General features: G+C 35.6%; 1 protein-coding gene across 6 annotated transcripts; it reads right to left on the bottom strand.

Annotated features, from left to right (window-relative positions):
* Nucleotides 1-2,183: 2,183 nt before the first annotated feature.
* Nucleotides 2,184-26,253, bottom strand: LOC129243932 (zinc finger protein 835). Of its 6 annotated transcripts, none has more exons than XM_054881409.1 (13): nt 25,411-26,253; nt 19,844-19,977; nt 19,640-19,722; nt 19,330-19,557; nt 15,234-15,394; nt 15,058-15,160; nt 14,668-14,992; nt 14,427-14,591; nt 14,244-14,370; nt 11,925-12,091; nt 11,690-11,832; nt 10,924-11,611; nt 2,184-3,229 (listed from the first exon to the last, which is right to left on the bottom strand). In XM_054881409.1, the coding sequence occupies exons 1-12, from the start codon at nt 25,534-25,536 to the stop codon at nt 11,169-11,171; spliced, it is 2,205 nt and encodes a 734-aa protein (XP_054737384.1). In that variant the 5' UTR covers nt 25,537-26,253; the 3' UTR covers nt 2,184-3,229; nt 10,924-11,168. The 6 variants fall into 6 exon arrangements, with proteins under 6 accessions (XP_054737384.1, XP_054737382.1, XP_054737383.1 ...); XM_054881407.1 differs by having other exon boundaries at nt 10,924-11,832; nt 25,411-25,754; nt 26,030-26,252; XM_054881408.1 differs by having other exon boundaries at nt 2,184-3,255; nt 10,924-11,832; nt 25,411-26,252.
* Between the last annotated feature and the right edge of the window lie 643 nt (nt 26,254-26,896).

Here is a 26,896-nt window from a genome sequence, read left to right as displayed (position 1 = left end):
GATCCCTGAGCATAAAATCGCAGAACTGTGGCTAGCTTTAAAATATTTGGAATGGATTTGGCTCGGGTGCACTGCTGCAACTAGTTTTCTGTACTGGACAGTAGGTTCATAAACGCCTCTTTAGGTGATCTAAAGTTCTTTAAAAATCTGTAAGGAAATTTCTGTAATATTAAGTACTCCAACACTTTTTGAAAGTTCTAAATGTACTCAGTGGAAGCCATTTCTAGGGGGTTGGATGCGGCCCTCAACTGTTTTCTACTTCTAGCTAGTTCCGCTAATCTTTCATCGTCCGATAAATCGTCGAACCACAACTCCGTTGTACTCATTTTCACAAAAAATACTTTTTTTAACTTTTAAAAATGTTATTAGCAAAGAATTTCAGTACAATCGGTTTTTCTTTTATTTTGATTTGCTGTATCAGCTGAGAAAAAATTATCTATTGTAAATACGTCGAGCGATCGAAATTCACAATAGTCCTATTCTTCAACGAATCAGCACCATAATACCAAATGAAAATACGTTCGATCAGCACTTTCGACTCCAGTCGAAGATCGAATGTTGCTCATAATAGGGGCCAAAATGCATCCACACACATAAGGGTTAGCCGTAATCATGAAATCGAAATATTAATGTGTTTATGTTTTTTTAACACTTTTAATTTAGTGCATCATTTAAGCTTTGACCTCAAAACTGTAACTGAATTATCAGGCCAGTCCATAAGTTGGTGCCTTTTTTAAGATGTTTAAAGTTTTTATTAATCAATAATATATTTTCCTTCATTATTTACAATGTCTTCCCAACGTTTAGGCAAATTTTTATTTCCCTGCTCAAAAAATTGTTTGTCCTTGGAGCCAAAATAAGCTTCGATATCCCTTTTTATAGCTTCTTTTGAGGAGTAGTTCTTGTTACTCATATGGGATTGAAGTCCACGGAAAAGGTGATAATCACAAGGTGCAATATCCGGAGAGTATGGTGGATGCGGCATTAGCTCCCATCCGAGCTTGTTCAGCTTGCCTAATGTTTGCTTTGTGTTGTCGTGGTGAAACAAAACTTTGCGTCTACTCACTAAAGACGGCCGATTTTTGTTAAGTGCCTCATTCAGGTTTGATAGCTGATGGGAATAATAATCAGCAGTTATCGTCTGGTTTGGTTCTAGAAGTTCATAATAAACAATACCGGCCATATCCCACCAAATAGACAGGAGAATCTTCTTGGGGTGAAGGCCATCTCTAGGGGTCGGTTCTGGTGTTTCACCTCTATCTAACCACTGGCGTTTGCGAACAGGATTATTGTAAACGACCAATTTTTCATCACCAGCAACGATACGGTTAAAAAAACTTTCATTTTCAAGCCGTTGCAGCAGCTGAGAACACACATTCACTCTCTGCTGAAGGTTGGTGACGGAAAGTCTATGCGGAGCCCATTTCCCCAGCTTTGAAACCTTTCCCATCTGAACCAGGTACCAGTGAACTGTTCCATGCGATGAATTTAACCTCTGAGCTATCATATCGACTGTCAAATTTGGTTCAGCTTCCCCGAGATCGAGCAAGGCATCGGAGTTAAAGACTTCAGGACGACCAGCGCGCGGGGCATCCTCCACGCCGCAGTTACCACTTCGGAATTTTGAAAACCACTTTTGCGCAGTCCTGACATTCGCGGTATCCTCTCCATGAACAGTGTTTATTTCTGCAGCAGCAGTTGTTGCATTTTTACCACTTTTATAAAAAAAATACAAATATGCCTCTTATACGCGTTCGAAGATTCCATTTTATTTTTTAACAGTACGTACTTCTATCCACGATTAAAATCACTTGATGAATGCACAATATATCAAAGAAAATATAAATAGTTCCGTTATATCCCGCGAATAATTTTTTGTATGCAAAAATCGTACAAAAGTGAAATTATGGGTAAAATGCGCACGAAATTATGGACTGACCAGATATTTTAATTTGCCATATCTTTCTTATGAGAACACATTTCTTGTTATTTTTTATTAAATAAAACATATTATTTAACAATAAAAAAATATACGATTTTTTTCTGTAATGGAAATTCCATAAAACATATTTGATATTTTAATAATTTGTTTTTTGGCTGCATCAAAAAAGCTGTGAGTCACTGAATATACATTTATTGTCCTCCAATTCACAATTTTATGAGTCTTCAAAGAAAAATCTAGATTTAAATCGTTTTGTGTTTTTTATTGTATTCTTATTTTTTCATTTATTTTTATACTTATTATATATATTAAAATATATATTTAGTTATTACTATTCATTCATTTCTTATGCTCGTAAGTCTAATATTATACAATTATGTTTTGTCATGCCAGCACATTTTTATGTATGTTTTTGTTTTTGTTTTTGCATGTAATCGTATAGATATTTACATACATATGCACTGTATATACTAAGTATTAATCAGACATTTCAATTTATAATAAAATGTCGGCATGAAGGTGAAATTCTTTTCTGATTTACAATCTAAGCACTCTTATCGGTATACATATATATTTTGTGTATGGATGTATATATGTGAAGGGCAAAGGTGACGAGTAAGGGAACTCGGAACATGATTAACGCAAACTGAAGACCCCTGCACGTGCGTGACTTAATGTGTACAACTCAGGACCAGCTACGAATGAATTTACCAAAACCAATTGCCACGCAATTCAAAAAAAATATACTAATTATATCTCTGCTCTATGATTCACTTAATAAAACAAATTTGTTGTTAATTAAATGTTGTCTTGAGGACTTAAAAACTACAATTTTTATAGTTATGTTGTAGTGAACAAATTATTTACACAAATAGAAACAATAAGTAATTCTTACTGCAAGTGCAAAATGTGTGCACACAAAAAAGAGCCAAACAATAAAGCTTAAAGACTACAAAAAGGTAATAAACTTAAACAAATGAAAACAAGCACAGTACCAAGGACCGTACAAATGAGCCCCCGCTTTATTTATCCCAGGCGCCATTCGCGTGTATGCGTGTTTGTCCTTTTTAGTTGTGTTAGTGTGAAATATTGAACGATTCTACCCCATCAATTAATTGCTCAACAACTGTGATTATCCTGCGGTATATTAATTTCGTATTTGATTACTTGAGCCGCATTGGTACCTTGCAGCACTTGCAGATGCACCGCCTGATGATTGCCAATCAACATAGCCGATTGTGGTTGTTGCTGTTTGCGAGCACGGCTGTGCTGTAGTTGTGTTAAATCCTAAGTGGAAAAAAGAAAAACTGTTTCTATTTTGAATTCAAATTAAACACATAACTGCATAATGGATATAAATCGATATAAATAAATAAATAAAGAGTTGAAAAGTAGTAGTTCATTTGCGGTCTATGGCTCAAGTGGGCGCCAAGTATGCGTTTCGGTTTAATCAATTAGCTGCTTCTACTTGTTCACAAAAATCAACTTGTTCCAGATATGCACAGTGACTCACACGCCTAAGCGGATGTATGCAACGTCGACTTTCAAACCATTCAATCATAGTAAAGAAGGTGCATTCACTAAAGGTGGTGGCATTAGACCAACAACAACAATGTTTTCTACGTCTGATTGTCAAAGCAAAGTATTGGCAAAGTAGAAAACAAAGAATGAATTCACCTTGTTTCGTTCTGGGCTGAAAGTCATATGGGCAGGGCAAAAGAAAAAACAAAACAACAAAAAAAAAAGAAAAAAATGCAAATCAGCTGATTTACCGATACCGCCTTGATCATAATAGAAATCTGTTAAAACTATACACACAGAACATCAAATTAAAGAAAATACTTTCTACTTTATTTTTGTAAACAAAAAATAACAATAAATCAATTCAAAAAGCAAAAATTAAAAAAAAAAAATCAAAACATACAAAATTCGTTTCACACAACTGGATGTGTTTTTAGTTAATATGTATTGCCATTTTTTAGCGTATCCTTTGGTAAAAATAACAGCTTCTAGTCGCTTTGGACTGAAATAGACAAGATTTTCGCAAAATTCGGGAGAAACTGCATTCCACTCTTCCAAAATAGGTGTTTTGAGCTCCTCAGTATTGGAACATTGCCTTTGGTGCACTTTTCGTCCCTCCTTATGTCACACGTGCTCAATTATGTTGAGATCTGGGGATTGGGAAGGCGTATCCAATACATGAGGACAATTATTTATCAACCAAGCTCGGGCGATCTCCGAATTGTGCTTAGAATTATTATCTTAGGATTAGGATCTCATCTGGCACATGACAGGACTGCTGTACATTTTGCTTTAATATGTCAACATATTGAAAGCGATCCATAATACCACGTCACCAACGGGTCGGGAGACCCTTACCACCTTCTTAAGCTCCCGACCCCCGAATGCCGTTATCGGAGTCCAACCACCACCTATCGCAGACGAAGAGCTCCAGCTTCCCCGAGAGTCCCGCGTAACTTTGGCACAATTACGTTCTGGATACTGTAGCAGGTTAAACTCCTACCTATCCAGAATCGACCCCGACATACCAAACATATGTCCGGCATGTGAAGGCACCCCGCACGACACTAACCACCTTTTCACATGCCCTATAAAACCCACTCATCTAACACCTCTCTACCTCTGGACCCAACCCGTCGAAACAGCTAGTTTCCTGGGCCTACCGTTAGATGAGCTAGACGAAGACGACCGGTAACTATGTACACTACACTGACAGGGCGAAGATACTGCTACAACAACCACGACACCAACCACCTTTCACATGTCCACCACTAACCACCTTTCACATGCCCCTTCAAACCTACTCATCTAACACCCCTCTCCCTCTGGACCCAACCTGTCGAAACAGCATGTTTTCTGCGCCTACCTTTAGATGAGCCTGACGAAAATGCGCGGTCATATACCCTACACTGACGGGCTTGTATTACTGCTACAACAACAACAACCTTGCAAAAATGAGGATTGCCCATTCCTTTAGCCGATACACATTCCCAACCCACTTCCGGTCCACCACCATGCTTAAGTGTTCCTCTGGTATGTTTTTACAAATGAGCTTTGATCCTTGCAAGCTACATTTGCTTTCGTCAGTGAAAAAAAACATGGAATGTGTGCAAAATATGCATTAGAATGACTGCTAGTTAAAAAATTTTGACACTCACTCTTTCCCAAAACTCCTTAGGCTTATTTAAATGGGATTTTGCATATTCTAGCCTTTTTTCTATTCCTTTCGGATGTGTATGTTTCCTTTACGTCTGCTCTACCATCTACATAAATCGAAGCTTCTAAGGGTTCGACGAATCCTTTCTGCGGAAACCTTCTTCCCCCTTTCTTTCTTAATATATTTTTTAAGCTTTCCGGTAAAGGGACAATTCGTCGCATAAACTTCTCCTCGTCTTGTGTACGCCTCTTTCCTTGACCATGCCCACTAATATTATTTAATATTATTTATTCTCCTCCTCAAACTTTTTGATAACATCGTGAACCGTTGAAAGTACTCCTTTTAACAATATCTGAAATTTGTTTTATTGTTTTTGTGTCTTCTCGCAACTGAATAATTTTAGCTTTCGAATTTCAACAGAAATATGAGTTGGTAAGGGCGTCCAATTTATGCTGATACTCTCTCAAAGACTGATCGATAGCTATAGATGTTCAAAACAGGATAGACAACCGTAATTTCACAACAACAACAATCGGAAGTACCTTTGCTTGTGTGTAACGAATTTTGTATGTTTTGATTTTTTTTTAATTTTTGCTCTGTGAATTGATTTATTGTTACTTTTTTGTTTACAAGAATAAAGTAGCAAGTATTTTCTTTAAGGGGGGAAGCTGGTCTAGAATTTTGAAAAAATCGAAAAAATTTTTTTTGTCTTAAAAGGTGCTTTAGGGTCTTAGAAATAATATACCAAATGAGGGATGCCAGCAAAAATGTCTAAATGCCCAAATTTTTCATTCGACAGCAGTGCCTCGCAGGTATGATTTTACAATACTTACAACTTTAAACGCGTTTTTCTCGAAATCACTTTTTTTAAACTGGCCGAAGACATAACTCGAACAAATCTTTACCGATTCTTACGAAATTTTGACAATACATTCGAACATTACATAGTTTTTTTTTAATCAACAATTTTATGTCGTTCTTTATAGTGAAAATTGTAACTTTTTGTTCAAACGTGCAACATTTCGCGAAAAAACAAAATATCGAAAAAATCCTACGTACGTCTCTTTCTGTTGTTATATAGAAACTAAAAAAATTTTATTTTTTGATCCAGGACAAAATTTAAGGAGTTTACGTCTTCGGCAATGGACCCACTAGAAAAAAAGGCGCCTTAGGAGAACTGCTGGACAGCGGCCATTTTGAAATTCATTCAGACGAAAAATTTTGTATTTGTACCATGAAAGCTATATTATTAAACCTATTTCACAGATTTTCGATTGATTCCTTTGTTGAGTCAAAATAAATTCATAAAATATGCCCATTTTTTGCGCTCTAGACCAGCTTCCCCCCTTAATTTGAAGTTTTATGTGCATTCCTTTTTAAAAGTTTCTATTATGTTTGAATGGTTTCATAGTCGACGTTGCATATATCCACTTAGACGTGCGAGTCACTGTATGTGCGTACCGTACGAGTATCTAATAGTTTTTGGTTTACATTTTTGCTCAGGAATAAAGATTAATTTTTGAACGTATACTAAGAAAATCAAATAAAACTAACTAAAAAAATATCTAAAAAATAATAATAAAATTTTGATTATTATTTCTTATTATCATCTCTGATGCATTATTTGTTCTACTTCCGGAAGTCAAAAATTCAATATTGTTTACATATACACGCGTTAAATAACTATATCACTAGGCCTTATTGACAATTTATTTTTGTCTTACTTAATTCTAAGTTTTTTTTTTATAAAAATATAGCTCATTCCTCTACAAAACCCATATAAATCCAAGTTTAAAACTTTGTGCAATTCTAAAAAATTTCAGTAAAAGTCCACTTTTTAATCAGAATTTCTAGAATAATTTCGGGCAAGCAGTTTTATACCCCATTGAAATTTTTATATAATAAAGTAAAAGTTTTAGTCTAAGGCGAAAACGAAGGCGACCGCCGCAACCGAATGGATTGGTGCGTGACTACCATTCGGAAGCGCCGAGGTTCGAATCGCCGGGCATGATGGAAAAGTTCCTTCCATTAGCGGTCGCCCCATGGCAGGTAATTCTCCGAGACACGGCAGGTAATTCCTCCTTTTAACAATTCAAATTTCAAATTTCAGCAATAAATGTTGCAACGTCAGACTTGCGAAACAAATGCTACTTCAGACTGAGTGGGCAATTAAATAGTAGTATTCTCTAGAAAAACCAAACCCGCAGTTAATACTGAAGTTCCTCAGCACAAACTTCTTCCGCGCTGGAAGGATCAAATGGACGTTGTAGCTTCATTTATTATCTCTGAATTGTGTGGGAGAGCATGAAGCGGCTAAGTGAGCAATAAAGTATTTCGCATATAACAACCGCATTTATTTATTCTGCCGACGTTGGAATGATGCACAGATATGCCACGCACAGTTTTTTCTAAAACTCTTCTACTTCAGAAAGACGAGTACAAACATTTCAAAATTTCTAATTGTAAATATCAACTGAATTATTATTTATAGAAATGTATGCGTTTATCAAATAATCTAATTTTTGGTTTTTGATTTACAATTGTAAATATGTAATAGTGTGCACTTTGAAATTTGACGATCCCTACTTTTCCATCTACTTCTTTGTGTTCCAAAGTATGCTACTCTTATTTGTACGACATCCTCATTCAAATATGTATTTTATGGGTCCGTACATATGTAAGTATTTGAATTTGGCAGGTTTTACTTTGACCTGTTAAAAGTTGTGTTCAAATTATTCCACTTTTATTGTCGTTCGGTGCAATAAAGATTTTTTATAACAATTAATATGCTTACCATTCAGAACTTTCAAGAGAAACAAAAACAAATATTAAATATTTTAGTGGATTATTAACGAATTTCGCTTATGAAAAAGTAGTTTGCCACCTTTACCCTTGAAGTCAAAAGATGGGAAGAAGAGCTGGAAACCAAATGTTTGTTGGTCAATGAAATTTAAAATTTAATTAAATACTTTTTTATTATTGATTATTTTAGATTTTTTTTTTATTATTTTAGAATGTACACCGCCTATATCTCCAATTCATTATTCAATGAAAACATGTGGAAACTTGAACTTTTTACTTAATTTATTAAGGTGCCATAAAAATGTCGTGTATCGAATAGTGTCCAATACTTATCTAACATCAATAGCGATATACACATATGTTCATTAAAATAAGTACGCTGCCCTTATCTATTGATTTCCTTGTGCCGCTCGGAAAAATTAAAAGCTATTATTGAAATTTCGCTTCCTTTACAAAAGGCATCACTGCTTCGTTGTGAATTTATAAGACCCGTTATATTAAGTTGCATTTGTTTACACAGATGCCGTTATTTTCATAAATTGCAATTTCGCGTGGCCAGAAATAGATAATTTTTGGATAGCTTTTGCGTTGTAAGTAATTAAGTGAAAATAGTGAATGTAGCGAAATTAAAAATAAAAAAGTAGCGAATAAGATATTTCATTCAATAACTAGTAATTAATATGAATTTCCTTCTGAGATGGGTCGTGCGCAGCATTGCACAGTTGAGGAGCGGAGATTTTTTGTCAATCTTCGAAAAAAAAACAATTCGAAAAACAAAAACAATTCGAAAAACAAAATAAAACCAATTCGAAAACAAAAAAAAAACAATTAATATAGAATAACAAAGAAACAATAATTCGAAAAACAAAAACAAAAGTCGAAAAACAAAAAAAAAAAAACAATTCGAAAAACAAAAAATAAAAAAACAATTAAAAAAACAAAAAAAAAAACAATTAAAAAAAATCGAAAACAAAAACCAAATTTCGAAAATAAATAAATAAAGATAAATGAAAACAAGAAAAATCGTACAAAATTATCATTGAGTACCTTTGACGGTCCACAAATTTTGTTATTAAGCCCAGAAAATGCACAGAACGGCGAGGTGACAAAACAAAAAATGATTTACACTACAGATAATTTAATTGTGACGCTTGCAAATAGGGAACCTTTGAAGTTATCAAAGGTCATTGCAGCTGAAATCAACAACGTAGTATCAGCAAGAACTGTACGGCGTCGATTGTACAACAGGAACCTACTACGCAGAAAGATCGCAAAGTTCCGCTGTTGAAACTAGCAAATTTAAAGAGGAAACGTTTGACTCAAGAGTACAAATCATGGATGGGGGCCAGAGGGTATGAAAAAATGGTATTTGGTACGTTTAAACAAAAAAAAAAAAATTATTTGGAAATCATAATCATGCTGGACTAAATGCCAGATGTTCTAAAGGACAAGAGTTCTCACCGCATTTCACGAAACAAACAAACAATCAAGCACGATGGCGACAACATAATGGTTTGGGGATGCTCCTATTGATATGCAGTAGGACCTAAATTTATTTACAAGGACATACTTTAAGAAGTGATGCTACTATTTGCTGAGGAAAATATGCCACTTCGCTGGCTTTTTATGCAAGATAATTACCCAAAAAATTATTCAGTGTTAATGCGTGAATGGTTTTTATGAAATAATGTTAAAGTTATGGATTGTCACCCGACGTAAACCTCGTTGAAAACCTTTGGGGAGTTTTAAAGAAGCGAATCGGGAAGAGAACATTCAAAAATAAAAATTATTTATGGCAAAATATCAAAGAACTTTGGTATTCTACTCCCACAGAAATCTGCCGTATGATTATCAATTAACAATAATGGTGGACCAGGGATTATTGATTAAACTTCGATCACTTAAACAGCATTCTAAATAAAATCACATAGCTCTTTTCCCACTGCATCTATTTCGTACCTATTTTAATGGCCACATAAACATCTCCTTTTTGTTCCTATTGTCACCAGTTTAAATTTTAAAAGACCCTTGAATTGTTATATTAATCTATGAAATAAAAACCACACACAATTACAATAATTCATAAAAATTTGCATTTTCTGAAGAACCCTTGAGGTGTACCTATTTTAATGACCATATGTGTATATATTTTTAAACATTGAGTTAGCGAAATACTGCCGTTCAACCGAACTTTTGTATTTGAAAAAACTGAAATTTTTATTTTTGTATAATATAAAAAGCGAACATTTTTTTAATTTTTAACACCCTTATTGGACTTCGATATAAACTTGGCAGAATTAAATTAAAAAAAAATCCCCTTAATTAATCAACCCATATATTTCACTTACATAAACAATTTAAATAAACAAATACAAATATAAATTTCCTCAACACAACAATAAGCGTTTAAAAACTGAAAAATGGCAAAAATGGCGTTGTGATGTTGTGGTGATTTCAGATATACAGATGTAACAAAAATTGGCAAATAGTTTGTTGGCCCCTTTCAAATATTAATTCATATTATTGTGGGTAATAAAATTTAAATAAAGTTTTCGATGGCGCCCTAAGGATATTACAATTTAATGTTTGGGTAAGTACAATCTGTATTTTACCTAATTACATTAAAGAAAGTGTGCAAAAATGTTTAAAAATGAAATTGTATTGCATTATCACTAGTAAAATGTACAAAATATTTTTTTTTTTACTTTTTCATTATCCACCGCACAAGTATTAGGAAATTGTGCATAGAAACGCCTTTGGTTCAATTTTGCAGCCCAAAAACTCGCAATATGGCTGGAAACCCAGTTTTCGATACCCAATTCTATTCATTCCAGCCTAGATTTTCGCCAATTTCCGTGTGTTTTACGTATTAAATTAAATTTTTTGTTGTTGTAATATTTTGTTATCTTTTGAAATGTGCTCTTTATAATTGTGTACGTAAGTAGGTATGTATACCATCTATAAGTAATCTATTACTATTGCTATTTTTTGACTTTCTTACCATTATGTTAGTATTTTGCATTTGCAGTTTTATTTTGCGGTTGTTTGATATGAGGATTCTGGCTTGATGTTAAGCGTTGGTTATGTGACTCAGCGTAACGTCACGCGCGAGCTCGTGTAAAAAATTATAATGGAAGCGTTGCAAAGCCGACTTGCGTATTTTGCAGGTTTGCTGTTTTGCGGGTATTTGCGTGCTACACAGCGCTGAGCAGCATTTTTTTTTTGTTTTTTTTTTTAGCAATGCAATCAACGCACCTGTTGTTGCTGCTGCTGCTGTTGTTGTTGTTGCTGTTGTTGCTGCTGCTGCTGCTGCTGTTGCGCTACAGCAGATGGAGGTTTCGTTTCCAAATGTTGGCGCTGATGTAACATCAAATGATTCTTCTGGAAGAATGCCTTGCCACACTCGCAGACATGTGTGCGCACGGTGCAACCACCATTGGGATGTCGGCGATTATGCTGCATGAGTCCATGCTTAGCCGCGAAACCTTTGCCGCAACTGGCGCAAAAGTGTGACTTTGGTTTGGGCGGCGTTGGCTGCTGCTGTTGTGGATGATGTTGCTGTGGCGCTGTGTTTGTCAACTGTTGTTGCGGCTGCTGGTGGTGCATCACGCCAGGTACACTGGTAACAACACCCTGGGGATGTGTTGCGGCAGCGGCCTGCACTAGTGTTGTTTGGGTCATAACTTGACCTGTTGATGAAATTATCTGCACTGGTACAGTGTTTTGAGCCACTATATTTGGATTGGTGGCCACCACAGTGGCTGTACCTGGATTAAGGCCAGTGTTGAGGAAGTGACCAGGCAATGCCGCGGTTAAAGCGCACAAATCAGTCATAAGGCTCTTGTCACCCGTGTGCAATCGCAAATGAAGCGCTAACGCTTCTCTGCTATTAAAGGCACTTCCACATTCACTACAAAAAACGGGAAACATTCTAATTGGTACATTGCAATATTAAAATTGAGTGCATTTTCATCATTCACAACATTGGCAAATCATACATACCGACATCCATATTGGGGACGAGCAACATTATCATTGCCTGCTACGGTTAATAATGCCGGGTTCGCTGAATTACCGACAACAGTAATGGTTTGTGAATGTGGCGCTTGTGTCTGTTGCTGTGGCTGCTGCTGTTGTTGCGTATGATGCTGCTGCTGCGAAGAATGTATCTGAAAAGCAAAACGAAACAAGTCATTTTAAAACAAACCCAAAAACAATTTCCGAAACGTATGTATATGACAGACCTCATTCAAGCAAACTAAGATGTAAAATACAATTTTAACAATGAGGGGTCAGCAGTAAATACCAATTCTGTTTCCTGATATTTATCATCTAATTTTATGACGCATCCTTTCCAATTTTGAAAACAAGTGAAAAGTTTTTAAATAACAAAATAAATAATGGCGCTTACACCCTTTTTGGGTGTTTAGCCGAGCTCCGTACACTAAACAAGGCTAGTTTACTGGGGCGGCAGCCCTTGGTAGGGCAAAACCCGAGTCATTCCGGTAACGTAGAACCGGCTGACATGATATGTGGCGTTTGCCTTGATGTGTCATTCTATAAGTGTTTGAAAGAGATTGAATTTGCGAAATTTTGCTCTGATTTGTACCATTTATGCCCTAAATTACGGGGAAAAAGTGTTTTAAGGCAGCCAGTTCAAATGATTTTGTTTTGTTTTTATAAATACAATAAATTATTTACTGATTCGTTTGAGTAAACTTTTAGCCCAACTGTAAAGTTTTTGAAATCTAATTTAAATGGTTGTTAGCTCATTGAATAGGCTTTTATCTACATATCTGCATCTTACGCGGGGATATCTCTTCGTTCTACACTTGATAACACATAGATGGCTAACAACGACTACTGACTGTTCGCAGAATTAAAAAAAATGGTCGCAGGTAAGAAATTTCGCTCGAATGAAGAGGTTATCGCTAAAACTGAGGTCTATCTTGAGGCAAATGATAAATCGTTCCACAGAAGTAGTATTGAAAAATTAGAGCGGCACTGGAATGATTGCGTTGTTCTTGATGGAACATGTTTTGACGTGATAACGTCTTATAATTCGATTTAGCCTGCTGCACGCACGAAAAAATGTGTCGTTATCTTGCTCATTCGTCGTTATCTTGCTCATTCGTCGTTATCTTGCTCATGCGTCGTTACCTTGCTTAAAGTGCAAGCGAGAGCGCGGAACGAACGACAAGAGCACAATCGGCCCCCGCGTTCGGCAACGTTTGACATCTGAGCATATATATGTATGTATATGCGCATTTGTATATGAATTCACATATTTGTATTTGCATATGCCTTCTTCCTGTGTGCATGGTAATGAACCATTTCTCTGTTGGGAATAGGACGATGATAGGAAAAGTAGGAAATGAAGGGTGATGTTTCGAGTGTAATATGTCTTGAAAAAGGCAATCGAAATTGAACATATCTTTCATGAATTTGATAAATGTTTCGTCATTTTTCACGTTTGTGTAAATGTAACTTGATCAATTCCATTGGGATTCCATTTACCCCCTTCTCTATATCCATACAAAATATCTATCAAACAAATAAAATTAAAATTTTCTTTTGAAAAATGCAACCATTCCATCAGTATTTTCTTATGACGTTGTCACGTTAAACTATCGTCAGTAAATGACTTTACAGACAACCTCTTTTTTTTGTTAGACCCGGGACTTTTCAGGCCATGTGTTAAGTTAGAGGTTATCCAATTTATTTGTACTTCTGTGGGGAGAATTTATCTTTACCAGGTAAGACGTAATTTCTTGTCAAATGCTTCCATAACCAACCACTCATATTTATGAAAATCTTGACAATATAATTTTCATGCACGTGTTTTCACCCTTATTTTATTTATCATTACGATTGGGTAAAATAATATTTATATATGATCGTAAACCTTCACTTTTGTGCACTTTTTGGACATAACCTTTCAACATATGGACCTGTCTTGCAGCATATCGAAGTGAAAGGCAAGGTTTCTTTCGAAATAATGACACCACTCCTTTGGCTTTAGTTTTGTTTCTGCCTTGGTCACATGAAATTAAGACGGTTTTGCCTGAATCAATACATATGTTTTATTTTCCAATACTAAATCAGAAATCATCTTTTCTTTCTTCTTAATTTCTGTCACCCTGGTGGGACACGGGGCTTCACGTTTCAAGTGAAATACAGATAATTGACAATTAATTCATCATAAAATCCAATCAATGCTGAAATAAATTTGTCCAATTTCTTTCATAATATTATTATTACCCTATTATCTGACATTCAGAAATGCATAACTATAATTTTATGAATAGTTTCTAGCCTTACCGCAGTGTTCGAAGAGTTTGGATTAACGCCTCCGTGCGTATTGCGTACATGCTGATTGAGCTCGGCTTTTGACATAAATCCTTCCCCACAACTAATGCAAGGATATGGCTGGTCGCCAGTATGAATCCTGTAATGTTACAAACTTTAGATTATTCATTTAAGCCAAATTTATTTTCAAATTACCTCATGTGCGATACCAGGGTACGCTTTTGCAAGAACTCTTTGCCACACAAAGCACAAGAGTGTGGTACCTTACCGTGTATACGGCCATGATTCACCAACTGGAATTTGCGTGGAAACGTAGCACCACAATCCGGACATACAAACGGATTCAAGGATCCATGAAAACTGAAAATCGCAATTTCGGTCAATATAAACCGCATACTTTTCAGTGATTTTGGATTTGGATTCTCTGCGCACTTACCGTGAATGCATTATTAAGTGATTCTCCTGAGCAAAACTTTCGCCGCATTCTTCACAAACGTATGGTCGTTCACCGGCATGAAATTTGCTATGTGTTACTAAATGCCGCTTCAAAGGGAACGTGCGCCCACATTCAGGGCATACAAATGGCCGATCACGACTATGAACACGTGAATGTGTCAAGAGGTGGTGTTTCAAAGTAAAACTTTTCTTGCATTCGGTGCATTGAAAGGGTCGATCAGTTGAATGCAAAAGCAGATGCGTGTTGAGGCAGTGCTTATGAGCAAAGCTCTTGCTGCAATGCACACACACATGCGGCCGTTCACCTGCAACAAAACGTTTTTGCAATAACAACATTGTAGATAAATTTAGTTCTTAAAAGTTGGTTTACCTGTATGTACCCTCGCATGTGTCGTTAAATGATGTTTCAGCAGAAACGATTTGCCGCATTCATCGCAACTGTATGGGCGCTCCTTCTTTACTGTGGCATCACTCTGACAAATTAAAAAAAATCAGATTTTGTATTCCGCGTTCTGAATGAACTCATCAGGAACAGTTCATATTTACCTCGTTATAGTTCATATTATCCTGCAGCTCTGTTTTGGGAGAAAGTTCTAATGTACCAGGCTCTAACTTTAAATTGGGCGCATCTCCTTGCGAATCTTCTGTTTCTTCTAAGCCTTGTATAACTTTTTGAACTTGTACCGAAATGCCCGGCAAAATGTCACCTGAGAGTGCATTCAAATCGAGAGAAAAAGATCAGAAAAAATAAGCACGAGTAGAAATTAATACGTTATACATTTTAACGGTTAGTTTTTCAAACATAAAAGTTAATGTCATGATTTTATTTGTGTTAGTCTTAGTATCGTGTTTGATGGCTCAGTAGTAACCCAATTGCAAAAACCGATTCGGACGTCCGCATTTTTGTTATTAAAAGTCCAGCTTTTAACTGATCGAATACATTTTAATGTGTTGCTGGGATGTTTGCATACCACAAATTTGTTTTTACACAAAATAATCAACATTTGCCAAAGACGAACTGATATTTATAAATAATATGAACATAAATTTGTTATTAAAAAATTAGAATAAAACATAATTCTTATTAATAACTTTGATATTAGCGATGATCGTAAAATATTTGATATGGAATACTATTTAGGTTATGTAGTGCTGGCTGATCTATAAAAAGATCTCACTTAGACCTCTAGGGTTTATTGGATATTATTTCAGTTTTCCTGAAGTTTAAAGCAATTGCAAAAGCTAATCGTTGATACATAAATTGAAACTGGTAGGAATTATTATGATTTAATGAGTAGACGAACCCAGCCTAAAATTTATTACTTTATTGTAAATTGTAACAAATACCGGAATGGATATGAATGCTCGCTAAAATGTTTCATCTTAAAGGGGATACATTAAACATAATTCAGTTAATTTTGTATGCCGCGCTAATTTTTATCGTGAAAATGAACATTTGCAAAAAAATAACTAACCTTAATTGAAAAAAAAAAAAAAAAAAAAAAAAAAAAAAAAAAAAACAAAACACAGCACCTATCAACACCCCACTCATAAAAAACTTCCTATTTGGAAACACATGAAAATAGATGCATTTGTGGTAATACAGATAGCCTTGCGCAAAAGTTTAGGCCCCCATTATCTTGAGTTCTTAACTGTTTTATTATCATATACTATATTTAAAATTGTTAGCGAGTTCTCTTTACAAGAAGCATTTTACGTAAAGAATGGACACGAAAAATATTGGTCGGGCGAAAATCGTTATAACATCAAATTTTATTTTCTTCTTTATTAAGCGTACTATGTTTAACAAAAACTCATAAATAGATAGATAATTTGAGGTTTGCGCTTCGACCTCATTGTCTTTTGTGCCCTCTACTCAAGACAGTACCTCATTCAGACCCAGTTCCCTGATTAAACTCAGGATAGAGCTGGGTTGGATTCAGCGTATGTGCCCTTCTTCTGTCTGCAGTTGGCCGAGATGTTTCAACCTTCTACGCGCTATAGCGCTGCATTCAAGAAGAATGTGCATTGGAGTCTCCTGAGTTTGGTCGCAGAAACGACACGAGTCCGTAGACCAAGTCCCGATCATGTGCAGATGACTACGCAGTCTGCAGTGGCCTGTGAGAATGCCCGTGAGCATTCTCAGTTTATTCTCGGGGAGGGTTGTACCCTCCCAGTAAGGATTTCGCCTCGCGTATGCCCATAGTTTTTTGCCAGCAAACCTCCCTTAACCCTAGCTCTTCACTCCTAAGCTTCTCCTTGATAGTGCGTTGTCCCAAGGAAGGGCGCGGGTCTTATTAAAGGCCAGGCAGCAGCCTCTCTTGCGTCCGCCATTTCTTTGCCAGTTATACCCCTGTGTCCTGGGGCACAAATTAGCCAGGTGCGATTATGCATTCCCAGTAGGTTTAGTTTCATGATACGCTCAGGTACCAGTGACGACTTGATCTGTCGCTGAGAAGGATAATTCGCTCATTTCGGAAATTTCTTTCTAAGTTTATCTCGGCTTTGAAAACTACCCATCGGCACAGAGCGCTTGGTTCTGGGCCGTAGATTCCACCGCCTATGCCTTCGAGCTATATGTGTACCACTGCAGGGTACACTCCTAGAGTATATTTACAAATTCAAGTTTCGTATCAATTCCCTTTCCTGTAAGCAAAATGGCGCGATTTAGATTTGATTTCTTTCATTAGGCGATAGTCATCAGTTTTTGTTACGGTATCTTCTGTTCTCTGCCAATTCAGTTTAAGCTGCTGCTCATTTTTAATTTATTTTTTTCGTTTTTAGCATTTCTCATTTAACAATTGCCCAATATTTGCCATTGGGTCGCAATGGTGGACAGTTTGGTGGATTGTGGTTCTTTTGAACACTATTTACCCCGTGATTTTCATACCAGTTCATAGCATGGCGACTATAATGACTAAATCGGAACAGAACAGAACTGAGTCTGTATTTTGTTTTATAAATGATTTTCATACCACACTTCCAGATGGTTTGCCAAATCAAATAGTTTTTAAGGAACTTTTCCAACATTTTTAGCTTAATGCCTCCTGGGACTTTTCTCTGCGTTGCAGTATAAAACTCAGCGCCCCGAATCTGCTTAAGGTCTATTTTGACGTTTGTTTCATCGCCCATAACAACACAGCCATATTTATGATTATCTTGACTGTATAATTTGCGCGCACGTGTTTTATCACTCGTTAGTCATTTCGATTGGGTGCTACAATCTTTTACTTTTGCGCACTTCTTGGACGTAACCTTTCGACACATGTACATATGTATCTGTTTTGCAGCATCTCGAAGTGAAAGGTTAAGTTTTTTCGAAATAATGACACCATTATTGACTGTGACACAAATCCCTTTTTTCCACTTTCATGTCTTCTTTCCACCGACAAGGTTTTATTGAACTTTTTTAACACATAAGTTACCCTACCTTCCGCACTATTTGAAGTTTTTGCTAGGCCATTGTGCGATAAATCACCATTTCCTCGCTTTTTGCGTACAATTTTCACCGAAAGCTCAACCGTACACATTTTGAAGAATACGCAGAAGTTACGAAAAGTGAATACGTCAATTAATAATGACAACAAACACTATGAATATGTGTTGTACTAATTTTTTATTTACACTTAGTTAGTTAGTTTAAGCAAGTGACGAGTAAACAAAATCGACTAGTTATTTCTTGTTCATTCTTTAGTCCCGAAATTTAGAAATGAAATTATCTCTTCACCTATCATAAAGCCAATGGTTGCCTATTTTTATCTTGAATATAGTAATTTGTTCTTATTTCTCAAAATTTCATTCACAACTCCGCAGGAAGGAATGTTTTCGTCATCTAATTAGAGATGCTCTAAAAGGCATGTTTGGTTTATGCTTTCCAAAAACTAGTTCAAGGGCATACCTGTGCATAAATACATATACTAATAACAATAATAATACAATAACAATAAAAATAATAATAGTAATAATAATGAAATCAAAATGAAATAAATTAACGCATTGAACTAAAGTGAAAAGACAAAAAAAATGTACGAATGGGTTTTTTTTAAATAAAATACTAGAATAATTTATACGTAAACACACAAAAACCTTATGCACCAACACCAAGCCACATTAACACCAACATATGTATAATTTAATTTTCCTAAGCGATCAGAAATTAAGGGAATAAAAAAGTAAATTTAAAAATTGAACACAAACTTTTGGAATAATTTTTTTTTTTTAATTTTTAAATTTGAGTTTTAATGGCGATATTGCAAGCTTTACTGGAAAGCAAACAACTATAAAACGAATAATTTTCTTTAAAGTGGTGCGTTTTTTTCGAAAATTGTAAAACCAATCACATTTTAGCGCAAAAATTGTAATGCAGTTTACGATGACAACGAATGTCAATACATTTTTGTATAAAAATAAAATGAAATGTGAGTATTAAATGCTTCCTAACTAGGAATTAAAAAAAAAAAACAATCTTCTGAACTAACGACCTTGACGATCCGTACATATGTTAGCATTTGTAATGTCTTCACTCTTAATGTATCTTTAAATGCCTAAACAACATTAGTAGAAATAGTAGTAGATCGTCACACGATGTTTAAAGGTACGGACGAGGGAGTTTAGAATTTCTTTGAATTTTTTGCAGTCTTACTTGTCGTCCCATGTCCGTCTGGAGTAGTGATCGTGTGAGTCTGTTGAGATGCGGCAAGCGCTCGTTTCATTAATATCTCGTTGCATTCCTCTGCAGTGAGATGGATCGGCCCGATGGGACTGAAATGCGTTTTAGCGCCAGCTGTTGTCGTTAGTATGGTTTGTGACTTCGTGTCGACGATACCATTAGTCAGAGAGTGTGACTGATCTGATTGATCTACAAGTAGGTCTAAATCAAAAGCAAATAGTTTGTTTTGTTTTGAAACACTATTAAATATACTCGATTGGTGTGCATGGACTTGGATGCTTACAATTTTTGTCGCAGTTAATACTGAGCACTTGTTGGTCTTGTTTCTTCACCACCGATGGTGTAGTAGTACCTGCAGTTATGACTCTGAAATAGAAAAAAAAAACAATCACAATGTTATTTATAGCAATATTCAATTTTTTAATTTATAAATCAAATACGTAGATATGCTAGCAATAAATTGAGCGTATCGAAACACTTATCTTACCGTTGTGCTCCTGGTGCAAATGGTTCATTCACGACAAACATTCGACGAACAACACCCCCTTTCTGGGCCGCCAGTCCACCTTTTACATCCTTCTGTACAGTTAATGACCCATCTGTAGATAATAAATATGGCATCTGCAAAGTAAATTTGATTTGTATTAATAGATACTCGGTAGAAGTTCATATTAAAATTTTATTGGAAGATTTAAAAATTTGCATTTTTTTGTTGTGCTACAAAAAGAAAAATAATCTTGTAATCTAGTTGTTATTTTCTTTGGTGATTCTTCGCATAAAAGCACGAGCTTGGCCCCGCTTCAAAATCGAATGTGGAACTCAATACCGAGCTCAATACGCTGCCAGTTCTTTGCCATGAGATTTTTGTTTACGGAAATATTAAATGCAAAACTTTCAACAAACAACTATGAAATCATATTTTTCACGACAGTCGTACCTACGCTTAAGAAACGGAAATGGTGGCAGCAGCACTCCCCGTAGTAATATGAGAAATGTTTTTGCTGTTGCAACAACATGGTGCATATACATATATTTGGAATCCAGTTTAATTCAATTATAATTTCATTAGTTATTGTATTTCTGCCCTTGTTTTAAAAAAGGATAGATTCTATAATACAACATCAGGAAGTAATGCAACAAGTTAAAAGCAGTTCATGATTTTGGAGCCTTGGTGGGTGTACTTTCTGTAACTTTTTCATAGTAATACATACCGGAACAGGCGATCTACAATCTTAGATGCGAGTTTGATCGAATAGAATTTGAGCTGCAATTAGTGATGCCGTACCATATCCATGATCAAACATATGGGCATCACTGTGAACGAATATAGGTGCCGCACCATAACCGTAGCCCTATGTATCTATTGAATTTTGATTTTTCCCCGATAATCGTAAGCAGCTGTGAAATCCTTTACATTTGTTTTGATATTTGCGATAAAAATTTGAATGTTAGAAATGAACGACGCGAAATTAATCGACTTAGTGGAAAATGATCAGTGTTTTTATGACAAAATGCAAATGTTGTCATTAATTCTACTTCAATATCAGTTGTTTATGGTTAAGGCATGGCTAATCGCGATATGCTCTTATGTTGCGGTTATGGTTACGTCTATGACGTAATGGCTACTACGCCACTAATTGCAGCTTTAAACGGAAAAAATGTCTCGAGCAAAACTGAAAACAAAAAATATAACAAAAACGAACTACAAATCTATTATGACAGCTTCTAGAAAGCTTTTTAAGCTCATTTCTATTTGATGGTTTTCAAATCACCGATACATAAGGGAAATGAAGACTTTATTATGATGACAGAAAAGGGCCAACAGATAGAAACATTTGCCAAGGAAACTACACCTTTTCATCCGTTCTTACGGTTCTCGCCTTCTCAGGCGCCAATCGATACAGATACTGTGCTGATCGTAATCTCGCCCATTCCGGGAGCATCAGTAATACGATACTTTTATACACAAAAAATATTTTTAAAACAGATTAGGCGAATTTTTTACAAAAAATTTAAGCATTTAGCATCTGCAGAAGTATTAATTTGGTATGTTACACGTAATAAATAAAGAAATACTCAGTACCCATGAGATACTGTGATGAGTACAGGGCACAAAAGACCATGAGGTCGAAGTGTAAGCCTCCAATAAATGTAATCTAAATCTCGATACAGTTAGGAGAGTATAAAGCAAGCTTGGCCCAGAATAAAAAAATAAACAAATAAAAATAAAATAAATAAATAAAATGATGAAGCAACAGAAGCATTATTACTTTAGTACTTAAGCTTCAAACGGACCGTGCTTAGGTTCACAATGCCCTAGATTACTAAAGGGCATAATACTGTTAGCCAAGAATAAAGATGCCCTTCCCTACGTTCCCACGACAGTCGGCACTGCATTACCGAAACGAACCGGATTTATATCCGCCCAAGGACTGTCCCTCCAACAGCATTCCCCAAACATTTATGGAAAGTTTATGCTGTTACAACACCAATAACGCTTCCTACTATCTCCGAACAATGCAGAGGGACCATGAATTGGGTAGTTTTACTTGTAGACCGTTCGTATTGTAGTAGCCTGAATCCTACTTAGGATGGTGATTCACTAAGTATTGTCACCAAGGTTATATAATTGATGGTAGAGTTAATCTGGATTAACGACTCACTTCGTAATATCTCCGGAAACTACTAGACTTAATTCTCATAATTTAAACAGATTAGGGGAAGTTTCGATGGCAACGCTGCCGAGAAATATCAGTTAATATCTATTGTGAATGAAAAATAATCAAACTTTTAATAAGAACAAGAAAGATTGAATGTAATCCTAGTTTGCACTAACAAGTTCGAAAGTACTTTAATTGTCGAGCCGCATTAAATCGGAGCAGTTTGAAAAATGAAATTTAATTTTTTTTTAAATAATTATTTTTTAGCATCAGGATAGCTAATACACATATTTGTTGCCTGCGATCAATGTTTTATCACAAAACTATCCAATCCAAATATCAGCTGTTCACTAATCCAGGTAACAACTGTCAGTCACACTAAAATTTTAATCAACTAACTGCACCGGTAATCCGAATTAACACCGTCGTCTGTCAATCTTATGACGAGGCCGAGGAAACGTACCGTTTCGACGGGGTCAGGTCGAAGAGAACTGATTTGGATTCGTAGGGGTGAGTTGACTTGTGTAGAGGTGGTTAGTATTGTGCGGGACGGATTTCTTCACATTTTGGGCGTACGTTTGGTGTGTCCCAGTATATTCTGAATAAGTAGCGAAATTGCGAAAAAACGGTTGTAAACAAATGTTGCTGTAGCAGCACAAAATATTCTTCTTAAATGCTTGGGGAATGCTAATAGAGTGATAACCCTTGTCCAGATATTTATTTATTTATTAAAGACATTTTAAACAAAAACATATTTAGTAAGTTACGCTTACAGTAGTGACACAACGATTTTTAGAATTATTTAAGGGGTAACACCACTGTAGAAATTTCAAAAAATTGATTTTTTTTTTTATAAGCTTAAAAAATTCTTTGAACCTTTTAAAATACAGAACAAAAAGTTTTATACGTTACCGAAGTCTATTTCATAAATATTTTAAGCGTTTAACCAAGCGTTAGTGACTGCTACCTAACGATTTCTCCAAATTTCCAAACTTTAAACGCGTTTTTCTCAAAACACGTTTTCTGAAATTGGCACGCAGCATAACTCAAACAATTTTAAATATTTTTAATCAGGTTTTTCACTACGTCTGTATAATAACCTTCTTAAGAGAAGAGCGTAGGGGATTTTCGATAGATTAATTTAAACGATTGTTATAATTATTTAAGTGCCGTTTTTTTAGTCCAAAATAGAGTTTTTTCCTTCAAATGCTTGCTAATTCCACAAAAATAAATATTTTTTAAATCCCCTACGTGTTTCTCTAGCTATTCTTATCTAGATTAAGAAAAAAAATGTTTCTTTGTTCCAGATTAAAATTTGCACCCTCTGTGCTGCGTGCCGCGGAGCTCCTTCAAGAGAAACCACATTACAAAAATGTCTCCAATGCCGCCATTTTGTAAAATTTTTCGATCAAACTTTGTAGTTTTGTATTTTAGTATATAAGTAATAACTTCCCAAATCAGTGATTGTTTCCTCTTTCCTTCTATACAAAAAAATTCTTTAAAAATCGTGTTTATTTTACGCGTGTACAGTGGAGTTACCCCTTAAGCTGCTACAGTTTCTTATATCTACCGGAGTTTACAGTTTTAAACCTTCATAGCAAAACCCGTTTGTCAAAACGGACACTTAAAATTTTTCCTATCTCTTGTTAACCTATCCTCCTATCCTATCCTATCTCTGGCTTTTTTCGTCCTGTTCGATGATCCTTTTTAAAAGGTTATATCTATAAATCGATAGAAAATTAAATTTTAGGAAGCTACCTGGAACCTTAAGTGGTTAGCTATAATAAGTTAAATTGACGTCCAAAGACGTCAAAGCCATTCTGGTAAGACCCGAGTATCCAACGTAGGGTTAACTAAGTGTGCGTGTCGCTGCTATAACTAAAATAATCACTCAAATATTTCGCAAGAATCCGTTCTTAATATTAAAATAAACTTCATTGTATGGAAAAAGCATAAATCCGGCCGTTCTGCTAACGTAAAGCCAACTGTCGTATCAAAGGCTGTCTAGTGCAAGGCTAGATTAGATTTATCAGAGGTTGGCACTTTGACCTCCGACCTTAGTGCAAGGCTATAAGAAGATTATACAAATTGCTTAAGAACATCTTCCCATTTGTAAAAAAAAAAAAGTATTTACAAATTACCATTAAAGGTCGAATTACATATTTTTTAATTTATTGAAATTTTTATTTTTGGCGGTTATTTACCTATTACGTTAATTTACTCCTAAAGCCCTAGACTGCTATTATTAAAACTGTATTACACCTGCATCATTGTAAATAGAAATGAAATCTGGTGCTACAAGGCATAGCAGTGTTATGAACTTTCCATCAATAGCAACAGCTTACAAATCAAACATGATAATCAAACCAACTTACAACAGAAAAATGTAAACAAACAAATACAAATCTCCTTTTACACACACAAAGCCACACTAGAGAACGTGTATCTTTGCCACACTTGGACTTTTGACAGTATATTTTTGCGCCAAAAACTCGACAATACAAAATACACAACACATCCAACCATGCGTTTCATTGTGTGTATTCAGCACGAAACATGCGGCGGTGTGTGTACTCGTCATTGATATCTATATACAGTGTTGCCTTTTTTGCCACCGCATAAATTTAGCTACTACACAACAACATTGAATGGAATCCAGTACAAGTAAATTCACGAACAGTAGAGACTTCTGCTATTCGCTTCCGTTTGCAGTAAAGTTACGACGGAATAATGCAACTCTGCGTTCAAATTTTCGCCTTCGCCAATGTACCATACTATTTGCCTAAAACGAGGCGAATTTATGTAGTCGCCATTTTAAAATAAGTATACGATTCAAACCATAAAATAATATATGAGAGAATATGTATATTTATAGAATCATAATTTATTCTTCAATTCACTGTCTCATTCATTATCAAATGAAACAAACTCATTTTGAATACAATACAAATGCCAATGTCCAATCGGTCGCCACTACTCATGCATGTGACAAAGTGTGACCGTAGCCGATAACGACAATGGTGGCGTTACATAAAACATCGTATACGTATAGTCGCACACAATCATCTTTACGTATAGGCACACAAGGTACACACATGTGCAACTTATATACGTACATACATATTGTATGTATAGTTATATGTATGTACATATATGCACTTCTGTCAAAAGGTACACGCACTACGTGTACGTGTATGCATGAATATGAGAAATTAGGGGGCGAGAGTTAAGGTGGGCTCCTATACAGACACCAATTGAGACAGTGGGGTTTTGAAAACATTACATTGGTGGTAGCGAGGCAAAAACGCGTCTCGATGCTATTTGGCGTTGCACGAATCAGTAAAGGAAATAAACAAATCATATCTTAAAAATTTAATTCTTTCTGCTCACTTACGGACTCGCTGCTGACTGTGTAATTTATATTTGCCGGAATTTCCAACACCGACTCCGTACGGGTATTGTCTGCGAAGCCCCAAGTGTAGCCGAAGCCCTGCTGTGGGTTACTGTGTGCTGCACACATTTTGGCGATAATAATTTGATTTTGATTTAGCCGCCTTTTTCACTTTATCAACTTTATCATAAGCAATTTCGACACTCGTCTTTTGCGACGTTTTTATAATTTTTCAGTAATTAACACACAATATATAAATTTTCCGTATGTTCCCACGCTGGCAATAAAAGGCGATATATGCCGCGTTCCACCTCGTTCGGACTGTACCACTTGCCACTTGTCACACACTGCAATAAGGAGTGCAAGTTTAAACATTCAATAACGCGTCGCAAGTCTTTTCACTAGATAAGCATGAACTAAACTCCAACATAAATTGAACACTTGTGAAAAAAGAAAGTTATATCGCTTGCTTTGATACATGCGCCATTTTTACGCGAATTATCACTAATGGAAAATTCAAAGGCACATCTGCTTGCCGTAATCTATTTCCTTTTATCAATCGTGTTTGCCACTTTCGAATTTTTCTTCTTCACAATTTTTAATTTTTTGCCTAGGCAATTACCGCGTAAATCTCACTAAACAGACACCAAAATTCCACCAAAAATCACTGACGCCATTTTGAAATAGCTATTTGGAATAAGAGCTCCTCGTACTCGTTTTTCGTCATGCTTCGTGTTGGCGATTTTCATTCAGCACAAACGCGACTAATTCAGCAGCCTGTAGTCTTTTATGAAAACAATTTAAAGATTACTAAAATATAGTATTGAGTTTACAGTTTATTTAATATTTTTACTGACACAAATCAAATTTTTTAATTACGAATCAAGAGCGGAAAAGCCAAAAAACAATTTGGCAGACATATCGAATGTGACGGTTTAAATTTCACACACAGGTGGCGGGCTTTGACGGAGACATTCAGCACCATGTAGGGTTGCATGTGCTATGGTTAATTGCTTACAACACCTTTACCGAAGCGTGGTGTAATAAAAGGGCTGAAGTCAAGCACATGAAAATTCAAAATCTCATCATTCAATTATTAATTGTTTAATAACTGTCAAATTTGATTAAATGCGTTAACAATATATTAAGTGAGGGGGTTGCCATGTAAGTTAACGTAATTTCAAAAATGTCGTCAAGTATGCCAGTACGTTGGGATCGCACTCTTGATTGTTTGATTTATGCGATGACAAAGAAAGAAGCACGCCGAGATTCTAGGTGACTCGATTTGTGCAAAGAAGGAAAATGCACAGTTTGGGAAAATGAAATTATCAAAGACATTGTTAATGTGAGTGTCACATTACTTTGCAGATATTGGTAATGTATGACTTAAAATACGATATAAATGGTGAACTTCGTTCAATTTGCTCTCTCGATTGGCAATTCTATTGAAATTGACCATTAAAACTCATTAAAAATTTAGAGTCGAGAT

This window comes from Anastrepha obliqua, chromosome 4, assembly GCF_027943255.1.
Source record: "Anastrepha obliqua isolate idAnaObli1 chromosome 4, idAnaObli1_1.0, whole genome shotgun sequence".
NCBI classification, from domain to species: Eukaryota; Metazoa; Arthropoda; class Insecta; order Diptera; family Tephritidae; genus Anastrepha; species Anastrepha obliqua.
Note: the sequence above shows the minus strand (reverse complement) of the source record. Positions and strands in the feature narration are given on the sequence as shown.